Source organism: Ambystoma mexicanum, chromosome 6q, assembly GCF_040938575.1.
Source record: "Ambystoma mexicanum isolate Mex_15411 chromosome 6q, UKY_AmexF1_1, whole genome shotgun sequence".
NCBI classification, from domain to species: Eukaryota; Metazoa; Chordata; class Amphibia; order Caudata; family Ambystomatidae; genus Ambystoma; species Ambystoma mexicanum.
In genome coordinates, this window is record NC_090937.1 from 1,321,278,720 (window position 1) to 1,321,297,707 (window position 18,988).

An 18,988-nucleotide genomic window follows, 5' to 3' on the forward strand; every position below is an offset into this window, starting at 1 on the left:
GAGAATAAAGAACTCCCCGAAGCGACATTTACAGGATATTGGATAATACATAATGGACAAAATGTTAGAGTTTGCATCCTGCGCAAAGTTAGATTTGCTGTGTGCTACCTACTAGCTCCTGGTTCCCCATTGGTAGCTCCTGCCTAACTGATTCTGCCTGATCTCCAGGAACTGCTTTTGGCTCCTGGTGAACAAATCCCAATTTCGACCCCTGAACCACAATACAGACTATTGCTGCGTGCAACTTTTACCGTGCAGAGTAGTCTCTTTGGTAGATTCGTTCATTCCTTCATCTTGTGAGAAATTCTGGATAGGATTAATGAATGGTTATCAACATTCTCTGGTTATAGCGGTGGTGCAATGCTCATCTTTTATTCATGTTGCATTGGCTGAAAATCTTTTCTTAAAAGTGATGTTCTTTACTTGTTGTTCAGTTTTTTAAAATAATTTTCCTTTCTCTTTTTTTATTTTCTTCTTCTTTTTATATACATCTATATTGATCTGATTTTGTAAAGAATATGTAAATGTTTAAATAAACTATATACACAAACAAGTTCCCAAGGTCAGTGCTCAGATAGGATTTTGGCAGGAGTATTTTACTCCCAATTTTTAGAATTGGAGAGTAAATCCAATTTCAAGAGTAAAAATGAGTTTCCTCCTTCACAAGAGAGTAGAAATGTGTCCGACAACTATCCAATTTGTGCGTAAAATTAAAACTGTGTTTGAAAACATTAGTGACAAGGAACTTGTTGATGCATACTACCCTGCTTCATCTTCATTATACTTGGACACTAAAATTCTGTTAACTACTGCAGATGCCAGCCAGTTGCATCATAAATCAAGTTCCTCCTCAACCAGCATCCTTTCTCTGCCTCTAAGCCCTACCTTTGCTGCCTGGCACTACCTGCTTGACAGCCACTCCATGTTTTTGCTCTATCTCTCCCTCCTTTTGCTACTCCGTTTCCCCTGTCTCTCTCTTTCTAATGTTCTGCCTCTCACCTTTAAGTGTTGCTATGCCTTGTTTTGAGGTCTGTTGCTCTGTCACTCTGCCATCTCTGCATTCTATTATTGCTGTTTCCCTCCTACTTTGTGCTGTATCGGTTGATATAACTCCCCTTTTTCTCTCATGTCATTTACTCTGAGTTTATCTGTTATTTTATTTTCTCTGTTTTGGTTGCTACTTCTTTTGATTATCTCCCTTGCACTGCCTTTTATGTTCTTGGGCTGCCTCTCTCTAGTATGGATTTTCTATTTCCAGCTCTCCCATTATGCTGTTGATCTGTGTTTTCTTATTTTATTGCCTCTGTCTCTTTTGCTCTGCTGTCATCCCTCACTCCTATTGTGTGTGTCCTTTTATTTACCTGTTTCTCTTGTCACTTTCTTTGTTGCTCTCATGTAGCTCATTGGCCTCCCCTGCCGCCCCACACTTTTTGTCCTGTATTGCTTAGGTTCAGAGTTGCTCCTCCTCTCCTTTTTGTCTTTAGACATAGCACCAATAAATATAAAAAACGTTGAAAATGCCTTTTCCATTTACAAATGTAGTGCAGCTTTACCTTTCAATGCTCCTTTTTAGATATGTGCAAACTTTCTTTTGGCCATTAGGTTGGGGATCGTAGAGTTAGAGGTTTGACTCGCCAGATCCACTTGTTCGAATGCAGATGTTTTACCAGCACTGTTTGCCATTACAGGTATAAGAGCCCATATGAGATGAATGTTCGAGGGGATTGGGTCCTCCGACGTATTCCATATCAATGACAGGTAATGTCCACAGCTGTGCTGCTTCGGAAAATATTTGGCGTCTGCGTCCTGCGTCGATGACGTCGATGCGCAGTCCCCGAGGACCTCCTCCGATGGCCGACGTCACCCGATGTGATAAGTAGGACGCACGACGCCCATAGCCTCAGTTTCCGTTTTTTCCGCGAACGTGTTCGCTTCGTGAATCTCGGTACGCCTCGACTCGTTGGAGTTGCTGTTTTCTTTCTCGGTTCGTTGAACCTGTTCGGTTGGTGTGAAGACCTGTTCGTGGCGATGTCTTTCTCATCTTCGACCCCGCATCCAGGCTTCAAGAACTGCGGGGACTGTGGGTCCAAGATGTCGGTCACGGACTCGCACGACGCCTGCCTCTGGTGCCTCGGGGAGGCCCACGATACAGACGACTGTGTCGACTGCCAGTCGCTCACTGCGAAGGCCTTGCGAGAACGCAAGAAGAAACTGTCGGTAGGTCGGGTGTCTAAGCCCCGGAAGTCGAGGTCTGCGGGGCTTTCGACCGATGACTCGAGGGGTGACTCTCCGCGTCGTCGTCGGAAGTCCAGTGGGTCTCCTTCCAGGAGTCGGTCTCGCCACTCCTCCGCCTCTTCTAGGCATTCCAGGAAGCGCCGGCATAGGTCGCCTTCCCCGTCCTCTTCCGAGGACTCCGCCCGTCGGCGAGTCGCTTATCCCTCCATGCAAGCGACACCGGAGGAATGGGCTTCCTTCGGGAAGCAGATTCTAGCGATTCTGGAATCTCAGGGCACCGGTCCGTCTGCGCCTCCGAGTGGGGTCGGTCGGCACCGGTCGAGAGACAATCCCCGTACGCCTTCGGGCTCGGGTGGTCGGCACAGCTCGCGGGAGAGGTCCCGCTCGGACAAGGGTAGCCGTTCTCGCCATGCCTGTTCCAGGTCCCGGTCCTCGACGTGCTTGAGACCGCGTGATCCTGTGCCGTCTTCGAAGAAGACGTCGACGCCTGTGGCGCCGAGGTCGTCGACGATTTCTCTCGAGGTCCGGTCTTTGAGGGGGTCGTCGACGCCGTCGGCACCCAGGTTGTCGAGAGAAACGCTCAGAGCTCCGGCTTCGAGGACTGTGTCGACGCTGCAGATGCTGGAGGCGTTGCAGCTGACGTCGACGCTGATTCGCTCGACGTCGATGCCTTTTCTGTCGACGCCGGCGCCGACTCGCTCGGCGCCCTCGACGCCTTTTCTGTCGACGCCGACTCGCTCAGCGCCCTCGACGCCTTTCGAGGCAGCGGTGTCGGAGGGGCCCCGTGGCACAGGGTTTGCCCCTAAAAAGGCTATGGCTAAGGTCCGGCACTGCTTTGGTCCGCAGAGGTCTTCCTCTCCCCGCCTGGAGTACATTTCAGAGGGTGATGAAGGCTCTGATGGCGGCCTGGTTCTGGTTTCGGTTCCGGATGACCTTATCTCAGGCCATAGTCAGTTTGATGACCTGAGGCAGTCACTGCATGATGCCAGTGGACTGGACACCTCTCGGAAGGTGGAGTTTTGTTGGCCGGAGCCTGGCACTCATGCCGATTCGTCATATCGGCGCCTTATGTCTCGGGTTACCGAGTACTTGGGTTGGGCAGCTCCCCCAGGGGAGTTCGTTCGGGATGATCTCACGGACATCCTTGATCTCGGTCCACCCACTGACCCGGTTTTGCCTTTTCATATGACTTTGCAGAGAAGGGTGGCGGCGGCTTGTACTGCTCCGGAGAGTCTCCCGGCAGTGGGCAAGTCTTTGTCGCGAAAATACCGTCCAGCCAGTAGCGACCCCTGCTACTTGTCTAGGCACCCCACCCCAGAGAGTTTGGTGGTGCAGGCGACTACGGCCCCGGTAAAGCAGGCGTCGTATCCTACCATCCCTCTGGATAGGGACGACAAACGTTTTGATGGCTGGGCGAAGAAAGTGTTTTCTTCTGGGGGTATGGCGCTTCAGGCGGCCAACTCCATATGTGCCTTGTCTCGTTTCACACACACTCTGTGGAACTGTGTTGCATTAGCGGCTGATCATATTCCCGAAGGGGATGAACTGGATGGTTTCCTTGCTATGGTTCAGGATGGCAAGGATGCCATCTGTGAGGCCATTCAGTCGGATTTGGACTTGGCGGATTGTGTCAGCCGGTCCATGGTGGCGAGCACCGTAATGCGCAGGTTTGCGTGGTTGAGGAAGTCTGGGTTCGCTCCTGATGTGCAGTCCCGGCTCCTCAACATGCCCTTTGACGGTGAACACCTTTTTGGCAGCAAGGCTGACGAGAGCCTTGAGAGGTTGCAGAACTCCAAAGCTGCAGCGAAGTCGTTGGGCGCTGCAGTTCACCAACCTCCGCCTTTTCGTCTTAGGGGACAGCAATGGAGGGGAGGTTCCTTTCGCTATTACTCGTCCTTCAGTAAAGCGAGAGGAGCTAGCAGTCAAAGAGGCCATCGTAAGAGTGCCAGAGGTGGAAACAAAGGTACTCGAGGTGCCAAGGTCGCTCGGGCAGTTGCTTCTTTGCCCTCAGGCAACGCCGCAGCCGCTACCACTCAGTCATGAGGCCAGGTCCCATGGTTCGCCGGTTGGGGGAAGGCTGGCGCAGCATCTGGTAGAGTGGCAAGCCATTACTTCGGATGTGTGGGTTCTGGAGATCATAACCCACGGCTAGTCTTCCTTTTCGGCAGAGGCCTCACGACAATCCACCAGGGAACCTCTCTTTGAAGAGTCCGGATCCGCTCCTTGCGCAGGAAATTCAAGCCCTGCTGGAGAAAGGCGCCATAGAACTGGTGCCTGTAGCGGAGAGGAACAAGGGATGGTATTCCCCTTATTTTTTGATTTCAAAGAAAGACGGGGGATTGAGACCCATCATGGACTTGCGTGGTTTGAACAAACTCCTCAGGAAGGACAAGTTCAAGATGGTGACTCTCAAGTCCTCCAGGCCCTTCAACTTCAGGACTGGTTGGTGTCTCTCGACCTCAAGGATGCTTACTTCCATGTGCCGATCCATCCCAAGCACAAGAAGTACCTGAGGTTTGCGGTTGGCGACTTGCACTTTCAGTTTCGGGTCCTGCCGTTCGGATTGACCTCCGCCCCGAGGGTTTTCACCAAGCTCATGGTGGTGGTGGCAGCGCATCTCAGGAAAGGGGGGATTCACGTCTACCCCTACCTGGACGATTGGTTGATCAGGGGGAGCTCTCCCGAGCAAGTCCTGGATCATCTGTCCGTCACCTGCCACTCCCTTCACAGGCTGGGCTTCTCCCTCAATTTAAAGAAGTCCCATTTGACACCAACGCAGCAGCTCCAGTACATCGGAGCAGTGCTCGACACGTCCCTGAGGCAGTGTTTTCCTCCTCAGGTGAGGGCTCTTCACATTCAGCAGATGGTGCACAAGTTTCAGTTTGCCCAGACTCTCCCAGCGTCTGATTTCTTGAGACTGGTCGGCCTCATGGTATCCTGCATTCTTCTGGTGCCAGAGGCTCGTCTGCGGATGAGATCTTTGCAGTGGGCACTCAAGCTCCAGTGGTCTCAGTCCTCCGGCAGGCTGTCGGACCCTGTTCAGGTGCCGCCCTCGGTAGCCCGGGACCTTCTGTGGTGGGCCTCTGCCCTGGCCGGAGGTGACGATCGTGACGGACGCATCCCTCACGGGATAGGGAGCTCATGCCAACGAGCTGACAGTCAGTGGTCGTTGGTCTCTGTCGGAGTCCAGACTCCATATCAATCTGTTGGAGCTGAGGGCCGTCAGGCTTGCCCTGAAGGCTTTTCTGCCGACTGTGCGTGGGAAGAGTGTCCTGATTCTGACGGACAACACGGTGGCCATGCACTACCTCAACAAAAACGGGGGGCAGGGTCACTTCCGCTGTGCAGGGAGGCGATGCAGCTCGAGTTCTTGGCCATCCAGCAGGAAGTTTCGATCTCGGCAGTTCATCTGGCCGGAGACGACAACGTGATGGCGGACGCTCTGAGCAGGCAGAGCACAATCTCTCACGAGTGGGAGCTGGCTCAGGAGATTCTCCTGGAGATCTTCGCCCTTTGGGGGACCCCTCAAGTAGATCTCTTCGCCTCCAGTGTCAACCGGAAGTGCGAAAGGTTTTGCTCGCGGGAATTTCCTCCAAAAGGAGCCTTAGGAGATGCATTCGTGGTGGAGTGGTCATTCCTACTGCTGTACGCGTTTCCTCCAGTCCCCGTCATCCCGCAAGTGTTGCGGAGGTTACGGAGGTTCGGTTCCCGGATGATCCTCATTGCTCCGGCGTGGGCCCGGAGGACGTGGTACCCGGACCTTCTAGACTTGTCCATCTGCCCTCCACGTCGTCTTCCCTACCGAGACGATCTGCTCTCACGGGAGGGGGGTCCGGTTCTCCATCCAGAGGTCAGATCCCTCAATCTTCACGCTTGGCTTCTGAAAGGTTGAGGTATAAGGATTGGGACCTCCCTGAAGACGTGATGGAGGTGTTGCTCTCGGCCAGGCGGCCGGCAACAAAGTCTCTGTACCGTTGCCGTTGGAGAAAGTTCTGCGACTGATGCAGAGTTCAGAATGTGGATCCTTTTGAATGCGACATTCCCATGGTTTTGTCTTTTTTGCTTTCTTTGGCCCACAGGGGCTTGCAAGTGGGGACCATTAAAGGTTACCTGGCGGCGCTGTCCATATTTAAGCGCTCGTCTGAAGAGTGTTCCTATTTTAAGATTCCTTTAATTTCGCAGTTTTTGAAAGGGCTCACTAATGTGTTCCCTCCGTCACCTTTTTTGGTGCCAGGTATGGGTGCTCCGTTTGAGCCTTTACATTCTTGCCCTTTGAGGCTGTTAACTCTAAAAACTGTTTTTAGTTGCAGTTACTTCCGCTCGCAGAGTGAGTGAGTTACAGGCACTTTCAGTTAAGCCACCCTTCACTGTGTTTCACAAGGACAGGGTTGTCCTTAGAGTTTGTCCTTCTTTTCTTCCGAAGGTGGTTTCGGAATTTCATTTGAGCCAGAAGGTTGTTCTTCCTGCGTTCTATCCTCCTCCACATCCTGGTAAGGAAGAGGAGAGGCTCCAAAGGCTTGATCCTACGAGAGCGTTGAGCTTTTATATCTCACGCATGTCCCGGGTCAGAGTGGACGATCAACTTTTCATTGGTTACGCTGGAAAGCATTTGGGACAAGCTGTGACGAAACAGACTTTGTCTCGTTGGATTATTTTAGCGATCTCCGAGTGTTACCGGTTGGCGGGTAAGGACCCTCCAGCTGGCTTGCTGGCCCATTCTACCAGAGGAGTGGCTGCGTCTACTGCCCTGCAGAGGGGAGTTCCTATTTGTCACATCTGTGATGCAGCCACCTGGGCTTCAGTACATACTTTTGTACGTCAATATTCCCTCGATTCCATCAGAGGGCAAGATCTGGCCTTTGGCAAGGCAGTTCTCTATTCTGCAATTTGATTGGGCATGCTAAATTTGTATTCTAAATTCTTTCCCACCTCCTTGCTTGGTACTGCTTTGGGAGTCTGTCATAGATATGGAATATGTCAGAGGACCCAATCCCCTCGAAGAACAAGTTACTTTCTTACCTGGTAACGTTCTTTCGATGGGATGGTCCGACGACGTATTCCATATCACTCCCTCCCTGCCTTCCCCGCTGCAGAATATCTTTTGCGATTGCAGCTTGCGTTCCGCAAGGCCTTGTGAGTCTGACTGGCAGAAAACTGGTGGCACACGTTCTGGGAAAAAACTATAAATGAGGCTATGGGCGTTGTGTGTCCTACTTATCACATCGGGTGACGTCGGCCGTCGGAGGAGGTCCTCGGGGACGGTGCATCAACGTCATCGACGCAGATGCCAAAGATTTTCCGAAGCAGCACAGCTGTGGACATTACCTGTCATAGATATGGAATACGTCGTCGGACCATCCCATCGAAAGAACGTTACCAGGTAAGAAAGTAACTTGTTCTTCTGAGCCATTACAGGTATAGCAGCCCTGATGAAATGTCTGTTTTGAATCACTGAATATTTAGTTGTCCTTTTGAAAAGTCAAAAGGTTAATCGGCTCAATTACAATTGAATGTTACATGCATCTTAAACACATACCTCTGATGCAAACGCATTAACTCACCCTTCAACAAGATTTGAACTAACAGGTTACACAATAATCTCTACAGCAGCGTTATTGACCGACTGAGCTACCTTTCCCAACCGGTTGTTGACTCAGAAAGGCACATAGGGTAAGGGCACTGGCAGTTCCATGTGAGGTTTGTCTGACATAACTGGCTTGTCCAAATCCCTCAACCTGTTTGGACTATCCTACACGAGTCAGGAGATTTATAATGAAGCTTTGAAATGTGCTAGCTATTTGTCAGTGAAACTCAGTAATCGGATATGGGAGAAGAGGTTTTAAAAAGCACATGACCGAGTAGGAAGGCTTGAAGTATATGATGGCAGTGCCATCTTCTTGCACTGTCCGCCAGTGTACATCACACCAGCTCAGGAGCATGGTAGGAAAAATCTACGTAAAAATACCCTATTTTGTACTGAAGTTGAAAAACCTGCATGTAAAACACATTTTCTGTATTTTTAATGCAGGGAGACCCCCCCTCACTGATCCCCCCACTTTATTAAATATGCCTACCCAACCATCTATTTTTTGGGGAAATTCATTGTTCTTAATGCAAGGCTTTCTACCTCACAGTAATGGTGATACGATAACGGTGGGAACAGCTCAGGCACTGTTCTTGCTCCGAAAATCCCAACACATGTTACAGCAGCTATGTTAAGAAATTCAAGTACTGTCCCAAAACAGTGTCCTGCTAAGAAATGTGGTCCTGATGCAATCAGCCCTGCTGTGAATAATTGGCATTGTGCCATGACCTGCATATAGCAGCTCTGATGATAAATTAGGCTGCTTTTGAATATAAAGCAGTACTTTTGAGAGGTACCGGTGCAATCTATGCCACTGAAAATATATACAGCACTGCTTCTACCTGTATCCATTATACCTGCTTGCGATGGGTGTGTGGTCAGAAAGGGAGTTAAGGTAAAGTTCAGACAAAATGCCCAGCTATTCCTTGCTCTCTAAGGTAAACTATGTACAGTGCACTTTCATGCACGCGCATGCAAGCGAACACATGCAGTCTTAAGACAAAAAAAGCACATCTTCATATAGAACACCAAAAGCTTTGCCTTCTCACAAATGCCAAACTACTTGCTGGGATGCTCTCCTAAAACTTCAAGACATCAAGAAGCCCAAGCCATTAAATACAATTGATGTGTTTCTCTGATGAAAAGAAAATTAAGTCTGAAATGCCCATGCTGCTGCAACTGCATTGCTTCTATGAAAGCTGATTAAAACAGGACAATTCAACAAAAATGCACCTCCTAGTTTAAGACAATTTTCATTTTACACAATACTACATGTGTACAAAAGCAATGTGAAAAGCATGTTCATGATTTAAAATGATTAATAAAACTGTAACCTTACAAAATGCAGGCAGTTGAGCGAAGTGAACAAAACACAAATTCCCTTTTACATTACTCAAAGTATTATCCGGATGTACTTATTAACAGAGGCGAGTGTTGAAAAAAATAAACAGACCAGGACTCATCCCAGTTGCTTCTTTCAAGGAACTATGTGGATTCCTAAAGTTAAGGAACGATTTGCAAACTGCTGCTGGCCAGGCTGTCAACTGTGAATTCCATGATTTATGGGGGTGCTGCCATAAATAGCCTGTAAAAGCTGTATGCAAGGAAGAATTGAAGGGCGTATTGACAAGATTTCTGTGCGTGAAAAGGGCTGATACGCACCTCATCTGGAGGGCTGCCCAAGGTATTTCATTGCATGGTTTCAAATGGTAATATCAGTCGGCTCCTCACTCTTCCCGCTTGCATTGCTCCCAGTCAATGGCCTAATGCAAGATTTTGACAAATTTATTTTGAGGCCTGCTATCTTTCCATAACCTGTAATGGCCGAAATCAATTCCTAGAGTGACTCTCTAGGGTTATTTAGACCAGGATATCATCGGCAAATAAGGAAAGTTTATACTCCACATCCCCACATTCAATGACCCTTAAGTTGGGGTTCATTCTAATGGCCACCGCCAAGGTCTTTATCACTAGATTGTACAGCAGTGGGGAAAGCCCTGTCTAGTACCTCTAGAGTATTGAAATGGTTCCGATACTTGTCCATTTACCATTACCCAAGCAGAAGGTTCATCATAAATGGAGGCTACCCATCTTCTCTGAAGTTGTAACTAAAAATACCTCCCTGAAAGGGCTTCCATACATTCCCATTCAACCCTGTTGAATGCCTTCTCTAAGTCGAGAGAAACTAGGGATGCACCATGGTGCATTAGTTGAGCCAAATATATTAAGTTCAATGTCTTCCTCAAGTTATCAGAACCCTGCCGCCCCAAACAAACCCCATCTGATCACCATGAATAAGGGATGCGAGAACAGCATCCAATCTAGAACCTAGACCTTAGCAAATATGTTCACATCTGTATTAAGGAGCAAAAGGCCGGGTTCCCATAGCCCTTAACCTGAACCGAGCTACAATTGTGATATTTGTGCTCTTAGATTGAGTTCTTTCAGCTTCCAACACAACCCAATTCCTTTCAAAGCTCCACGTATGGTGGCCTTAAACCTGTCCCAAAGGGTAGGAAGGGTGACCGTCCCATTATCATTAAATTCAAAATATTCGTTAATTTTTAGCACCAACTCTTTTCCCACTCCTTTAACCTTTAATCCCACACGTTTAACCTTTATCCTTTAATTGTTGCAGGCCAACCTTCCTCCCCCCTCCGCCTTGCATCCCTATCTTCACATGAACCAAATCTTGGTTCGACCATGGAACAGCGCCCAGATGCTCCTCCACAGCCCTAGTTCCCAGCGCACTATCAATTTGAACCAGACCGATTCTAGAGTAGGAATCGTGGACTGTAGAATAGCAGGATTCGAAATTCAGGTACAATGACCTGCTGCTAAAACCAGCTACTGGGTGTCGGGCATCACCCTGTAGGCAGGTGCTACCACAGGAGAGCCTGGAGTAACTATCCAGCGGACCCTCCACATAAGATGCACACTTAAACGTTTTGCCCATTATGTTTGATCTGTTATGTTTACATGTGTACTAGATGTGTCCTACTTCTTCTTCACATCCTCACATATTCTAAGCAAATGTCACATATGCAGGTTTGTAAGGCACCAGTGGCCTGGGGAGCCAAAGGTAGCCCCTGGTAACTTTTTGTTACAGGCTCTCCTAAGCTTGAACCAGGAGCAAAATAGCTCCCAGCAATTTTGAACCCTGAAATAATAAGTAAAAGGGTGGGGGGGCATTTCAACCACCTCATAAACGTCCATCCACCCCAAATCTTGATTAAGCTTCTGAAATGTTTCTGAATCCCACACCAGATCCCTGGGGATATGAGTAACCTTCGCCTTAGATCTATCTCTGCCAGGGTCTAAGGCCATATTAAAATCCCCTCCAGTCAAGTCTGCGCCTTCCACAAACAACTGTAAGCGACAGACCACTCCTTCACAGAATTGTAGCTATATAAGTGCACTTTGCATTTTGCACTTTGTTTTGTATTTTTCTCCCTTCCCTAGCCATTTTTCATAAGGATCATTACAAAAGCTATAAAAATTGATTTTGTATTGCACAATGCTCTCATGAAATGTGGTATTTCAGAGAAATATGTTTTTTTGTAGGTAACTCCGTGGACATGATCAACTTAGAAAATACCTCTGAACCGTCTGAAAATGTGAATACACAGGTACGTCTTCATAGTGCATCATCTATGCTTGTTGGTATTGCTTGATATCTTATCGGTATACAACTGCATAAGCCACAGAACACAAATTAACACTGTTGTGGATCATTATGAGTTGGGCCATATTTTCAACATTGTTTTATTGTGGAAAATCAATCTTGTGATCTTCATTGGATACATACACATTGGATAGATTTACCTATTTTCAAGATAACGGAACAATTTTAACAGGAAATTTTTTTTTAATTAAAACAATATATGGCATGGTAAATATTGCCTGTTTGGCCTATTATTTTTTTGTTTTGCCATTGTTTACGTACAAAGTGCACATTACTGACATTTAAAATACATTCCTACTCTGAAGTTCAGTAGAAAATGAAAATAAGGAAATGGGCATGGTTATACACACATACAAAAGTGACCAGGGGCATGCTACACTCCCTTTTCTTTAAGGATTTATGAGTGGTTAATCCTAAACCACTTTTCCTGCTTTTCATCAGCATTTACTTTTTTTTTTTTTTTTTTTGACTGAATGTCGTGCTGCTTTTATCTCCTTATGAAACCACACACTCATTTGTTGACATTGAGCATTTATTTTCAAGGTAAACATTTTTGCCTTTATTTTAATCCTCAGGTTTAAACATTTTCTCTGGTTTCCTCAGCAAGATGTGTTTATTTTAATAAATGTACTTCATGCTGGGGTAAGAAGTCAGGGAAAAATGAGCATGCCTTATACATTGAAGGACTCCCTTACTCTTCTATTATAAACAAGTTCCCTGTGCATCAAAACATGTTGAATCTGCGGCCTTTAGGAGGCTGGAACCGAGGGCTACATTAATGCCCACTTTGACTCCCCTGGGACTCCCTCAGACTCCCACCACCCTCATTGCAAAAGTTAGTCAGTGATTGCCTAGCCAGAAACCTTTACACCATTCAGAGATGGCCCAACTTTCAAACATTTTCTTAACCTCTAACCCCACTTAGAATGTCTGCCATCTCTTTGATGTCAGCACTTTCATTGCTGAGTACCCGGATGCAGCAATCAGTTGTACCATTGGGAAGAAAGAAACTGGTCACATCACATTGTCAGCTCAGAGAAACCAAGAACACATGCCACAGAGATTCCAAACACTCCTGTAAAGCTCAAAATCAGAACCTGGAAAGCCAACCGGGAAGTTGAGGAAGACCTCTTCTCTTGTTATATGGCCCACATCGCCGTCAGAGGGACATTGTGCACCACCTCCAGTCACATTCCCAACTTTGATGACACTGCCACGGACTAATCAACTATATCGCTGGATTCGGCAAAATACGTTCCTGTTAAGATCTTACCAGCTCATGACCTAGCGTAGTTTGCAAAAGCTAGCGACGAGAGCAGCACAAAAAATAAACATGGCAACTTTGGAACCCCCTTCAGTATGTCTGGATTATATTTGAGTTGCTGTAGTTAAAAGACCCACAGTTGACTCCAATTCTGCTTGTGCCTGGCCTTCTGCCACCCCTGATGTAAACTTTGACATCTCTGCATGCAGTTTCCCACAAGCAGAGCTGGGACTAAAAATATAGGGTCTCTGATTATGACCCTTAAATGCTAACAAAGGACCATCCACGTAGCATTGATAGTCTTTGCTTCAGAAAAAATGTTCTACTTCGCAGTCATCAACATCAACTACACCTCCCAACAAGAATACGATACATATGATGTATTCAGTCAGAAAAGTAGTTGTATGCCACTTCAACAACTTCATCAGAGCAGCCAGTCTTTAACCAGTTTGGGCCACTGTGAGCAATCATGGGAATCAGTGCCGAAGATAGGAGAATTTTTGCCAGAAGCAGTAAAATCCAGTGTTAAGATGGATTTTCAGAATCCACACCGAGGCAGATTCTGAGGGGCCAACCTAGTCTGGTGAACAGAAAACACACTGCTGTCTAGCCAAACACAATCATATTATTGCACAACTATTGTCAAATACATATATACATTCACCATTGGGGTTCTGCTAACATAACACCAACACTTTACTATTAGAAACAATTATGAAATTGTTAGCAAAGTTAGAAGCCACAATTTAAATTTTTGTGAGTAGTAAAGTAAGTGAGAAGGAGAGAAACTGTCAGTTTCAGCACCAGAAAACAAAGTTAAGTAATTTTGGTGGAAGGTCCGTGGGTGCAATGGTCAATTTGGTGGACGGTATCCAGCTAGTACACAAGACAGGCAGAGGCGATATGAAGACTGGATAGCTGGACATCTTGGGCACAAAGAGGTGTAGACTTCCACTGGACAGGAGACTGCAGACAGGCAACCTCAAGAGGCCTCCAAGACACGAAGACGACGAGATTTTGCAGCAGTCACCATGATCAGGCAGTGATGGGTGATTTTCATAGGACAAACAAAGGAGCAGGCACTTCACAGCTTCTCTACGGTATCGGAGGCTGAAGGAAACTTTAGGAGCAGACATCTTGTTGTAGAAGTTGAAGAGTCACCAAGTTCTAAGGATGCACTCGGAATGGTGATGGCTGCTACGAGGTACTCTAGGAGAGAGTGGATCAGTCTACCGAGAGGTCCAGGGACCGTTCAGAAGGATCAGCAGGCACAGATCCTCGAGCAAGGGTCATGACAGGTTCTTACATCAGTCTAGGGGTAGAAGCACAGACGAGGGCCTTCTTGAGATCAGGACAGAGGAGCAGGGCTTCACCCGGCCTGGGATAGAGGCGATGCTGGCCAGCTTCAATGGTCCCCATGGGTCTTCAGCAGGCTGCACTTCTTCACAAGGGTCTTGCCTCCAATAATGATCTTCTGAATGGCTGCAAGAGTCTCCCCTGTATCCAGGAGTTGGACTGCAGTCGCCACCAGGTCCACGAATGGTAAGAATGAGCACCATTAAAACTGGTAGGGGCTGTCCAGTGATGGACAGCCACTGGCAACACATTCTGCCCAGCAACAGACGCACCGTGGCTCTGATGTGGATTGGATCCAGGCAGACCCAGCTCCTACATCTGGCCAGACATACATACTGCCACTTTGGCTGGAAAAGCAGAGGCTTTGTCAGGGAAATCGTGCTCCATATATGGTCATTCCTGAGCTGATAGGTCAGAAAGAAGGCCAAAGTACAAAGTGGCCAAAGGACAGGTGGAAATATCTTATCCTTTACCGCCCGCATATGAACCTCCCGATCTGGATTCTGTTCCTCCTGTTCTGCATTTGTTGTGTTACTGTATTTGTTTCTCTTTTTTGCAATGCTAAAGGAGGCAGTCACCCAGTACTGATATTCTTAGGGACTGATCAGTTTCCCCATAACAACCACTTGCCTTCTTTTACTGGTCTCCCCTGCCTTCCCGATTATAATCTCTAGCCATTCTTCACAACAACTACTTTGTAAGTAGTTTTAGGGCCTGATTGGTTCCAATCCGTTTTTTTGAGCTGGACTGCTCCTAGAGTGCACTGTCTTTGTGGACTAGACCTTTGTTTGTTTCTGCCCTTTTTTCTTTTCCCCTCCCACTCTCCATTTCAAAAGCACTGCTTCCAGGGCAGCCTTGCCTGGGCAACCGGCAAAGGGCACAGGGCACAGGCTAAGGGTGCCTACCATCCCTGTTTGCTTGCTCTCCTGGTGCCCCAGCCCTGCCAGACACCTCACTATCCATCTATAGCTAATTCCAAGAAAGGCATGTCTTCAATGAATCTTACCAATACTGTATTTTGCCACACCTGCATAGTGCTACCCAACCTGTTCCAACAGGGGGCTTGTTACAAGAAGTCGCATTTCTTTTGCATTTTGCTACACTTGCATTTCACCCACCAGAGTGTTCCAAAAGTAGTGCACCCCATTTTGAATTATGCTGCTGCGTGGGTTGCAGCACATTTGAGTTTTGCTGCTACATAAATTGGTTAACACTGCTTTTGAATCTAGCCGCACTTTAATTGTACTGATTTATTTGTTTAGATTTAGTTTAGATGCTACACTCGGTAAACCATGCACAACGACCAAAGGAAACATGGGACAATATAGAAGAAGGAACCGACAATAGAACAACTCACCACCCAGAGATCACCTGAAACTAACCAACCACCCTGCCTTCTCTCCTGCATACCACGCACCTCTCACGTACTACACACACCCAGAGGGCTAGTGAAACACCCCACCAAAAAACTTGCAAAACGCACAGCCCTCTCTATTCGTACTACAAACCCAATACCTGCAAACAACTCAGACACTGGACGCCATATGGACACAACAAGTCCAGTGCGCATAACCAAGCACACCCAGAAAGCTCACATGCACAGACGTCAGTTCCTCCTGGTTGTACATGCAGCAAAAGATGAGCACAAATTCTACCCTATCACTCTCTCCCTCACTAACCAACCCTACCCACTTTTCTTACAGAACCACGCGAGTGCCTGGAGATCATGTAAATGGCAGCGGTGCGCAGTATGAATCAATATAACCTAAGAGTGAGCAAAACGCAAGAGAAGTAAAACTGAGGACTTTACTTGCCTCCAAAAAGTCAGGTCAGAAAGCAAACATTAGCAAAAAGGAATGTTGTCCCATAGAAGCCTATGGGAGGAAAGCAGCAAAAATAAAATCTTTCCTAACGCCAGGTAATCAGTGCCTAGAAAGACATGGCTACCTGGCGAGATCCTGATATGACCATGTTTTGTCTAGGAAGAAAAGCAGCATCCTGGACCAGATTTACATCTCTTAAAGTGTACTCAAAATGCAAAATTGTCAGCTTGATGTTTTCCAATGAATTACTTTTCATGGATCATGCAGATTAGTTGGCCCATGAAATATTTGGACTTGAGCCAAGAAGGAAGGAGTTAACACCATCTTATTATTTCTCCAAGAAATACTTTCACCAGTGTGGGCATTCTTCTTTTGGCTAGCAGCAGTTGATGCTCTTTTTATCATTAAAGTTTGCCAAGAAAAAGTAAAGGAGAACAGCCTTCATCAGCAGCAACAGAAACATGTACCCTCACGCACCCCCCCCTTCGTAAAGCAAGAAGGATTTTAGATATTTTCCACTAATAAGCACCTAATGGCAGACGGGGAGCAGGTGCAAGTGGATCTAGGTCACCTGGCCTAAACCCGCCCACCTGGTGCCTTCCTGCTTGCCGCTCTTTTCCACCACTTAGCAAGCCCCGCCCACCTGGTCCCTTCCTGCTTGCCGCTCTTTTCCACCACTTAGCAAGCCCCGCCCACCTGGTCCCTTCCTGCTTGCCGCTCTTTTTCACCACTTAGCAAGCCCCGCCCACCTGGTGCCTTCCTGCTTGCTGCTCTGCTTCCCTACTTAAGGAGCCTCCAGCCTCTTTTTCCTTTGCAGATGGGGAGCAGGTGCAAGTGGATCTAGGTCACCTGGCCTAAGCCCCGCCCACCTGGTGCCTGCCTGCCTGCCGTTCTTTTTCACCACTTAGTAAGCCCCGCCCACCTGGTGCCTTCCTGCCTGCCGCTCCTTACTTTCTTCTATGCACTTACTTTATCACAATTGTCCTTGGACCTAATATGATTGCAACCTCGTCTGTTTCCTCCACCCTCCCATTACTGTTTTTTTCCTCCCCACACCACCTCCAGCACTATCTGAAATGTCGTCAGGCCTAGTTTGATAGTCGCTTGTTTTGTTCCTCCCCTCCCTTTCTGCACCACTCTCCCTCACCTTTTGTTTTTCTCCGGTTCTACCAGATATGTTCTCAGGCCTAGTAGGGTAGTCGCCTGTCTGTTTCCATTTCCTTCCCACTCTCTCCCTCACTTCCTTGTTTTAGCTCTTGCACAATCTGAAATGTCATCAGGCCGAGTACGATAGTTAATTTCACATCCTTACTGTTCATGGCCTGTAAGAATGTCATTGTATTTTCCCTTGTTCCCTCCCTTGCCTTGAAGCGCTTTGAAACACTTGTGTATAGGCGCTATATAAATAAACTATCAATTGTTATGTGTTAGCGATTATACACAGTTAGTATTACGTCCATGAAGCTCTCCCTGCCTCCCAATATTTTGGTAAGGCCTACTCCTGCATCCCGCCAGGGCGGAAGACTGCTCTTAAAAGTATTGCATTGAGGCAGCAATGTAGTGTAGAATTAGGAACATGTGTCTGTGATCCCTCGGTCATGTACCTAAGCCCTTGTACAGTGTTAGAAGGGTTTTTCTAAGCCTCTAGCTGATAGAGGACTTGAAAAAGCGAATCTGGGGCAACAGGGTTGTTTCGATCAGAGTTAAACATATTATAACGTAACCACTCTGCTAAGGTAGCAAGGCTGAGCCGTTAGGCTGAACTAAGCAGGGATGGGGCTACTGTTGTATAGTACAGTTAATGCTTTACAGATAAGTAAAAGGCAACAGTCATGCAAGTAGAAAACTGACCTAGTGTATTAATAGATTACGCTTTAAGCAATGAAAAATAGCAATATACATATATATCTCCACAGGCAGGCAACCTACTCTGGGTTTGGATAAAGGTGCTATATAAATACCACATCATTATCATTACCTTTTATATATGCACACAGGTAGTACACATGTATTGTAAAGTACGGAAAAGGTGGTTAGCACATCAAAATACATAGGACTTAGATTTATAAGGCAGCTCAGAACACTAGAAAGCTAGTCTTCAGAAGCTCAGTTCCTATCTATGGAGAGTCTCAATGCCTTGAGAGTTCCAGAAGGATCTGTTAGTCACAGGTGAGTAGCACTAGGAGAGTTCACTCAAAATAGGGATTTCAAGACAAAGAGGTAGCAAGATCAGAGCCAAAAATAATAGTTAGAAAGTGATTTGAGGGACTTAAGTAAAGTTGTGGTATTTGGGACACTAGCTACCACCTTTAGGGTCTAAGAAGATTTCACCTAGAACTACTGACCCACTGGCCTGGGCCAGCTCCGGATAGCCGGACTTTGCAGCTGATGCAAACCCAATGGGAATAGAGCCAGTTAGAGATATAGTTATCCTCGGTCATCCAACAAAATAAAAGACAACCCCAGTTGTTTAACCCTTTAAGTGCCATGGGTATTTCCCCTCCAGTGCCAAGGTCTTTTTTGGTGATTTAGGTATGTGGCCATTCAATGGCTTGTAACTTTTTTGTCACATGAGATATCTCGGCCAAATTTGGCTCCTTTTTTTTCCCCACATGTAGGCGGTCGTAACGCCACCCAGGAATCCTAGGTTGCTGTAGGGGGGTGAGAGAAAATAACCAAAAAGGGCAAAAATGATGTACAAAGAAGCCTGTGGTTTTTTCCTTGTAAGAGCTAGGAACAAATGGTTTGCTGTGCTGAATTCCCCAATTTCCTGGCTTTCAAGAACAGGTTGAGGGGAAACGTAACAACATTATTTTGTTGTGGTTATCAACCGTTTTGTGAGAGGTAGGCAATTTTTTGCCATTTTTGCCAATTGGACATGCATGGACGGAATGGACAGAAAGGCATATATTTATGAAAAGTAGACAAAATTCCAAGATTTGCATAGGTCAGGCAACAACTAGGTAGGGGAAAATGCCATAGATTGGGGGAAAAGCGGGAAATGGCTGAAAAAAAGTGTTGGACATGGTTGGCTTGGTACG

At 46.9% G+C, this 18,988-nt stretch overlaps 1 protein-coding gene across 2 annotated transcripts in view; it reads left to right on the top strand.

Annotated features, from left to right (window-relative positions):
* The window catches only part of BOD1L1 (biorientation of chromosomes in cell division 1 like 1), a 926,227-nt gene that overhangs the window by 236,908 nt on the left and 670,331 nt on the right, over positions 1 to 18,988 (top strand). For both annotated transcript variants that reach the window (XM_069631944.1, XM_069631943.1), the window contains exon 11: positions 11,384 to 11,448. In XM_069631944.1, coding sequence (XP_069488045.1) covers positions 11,384 to 11,448 — 65 coding nt within the window. The remainder of the gene's footprint in view (positions 1 to 11,383; positions 11,449 to 18,988) is intronic.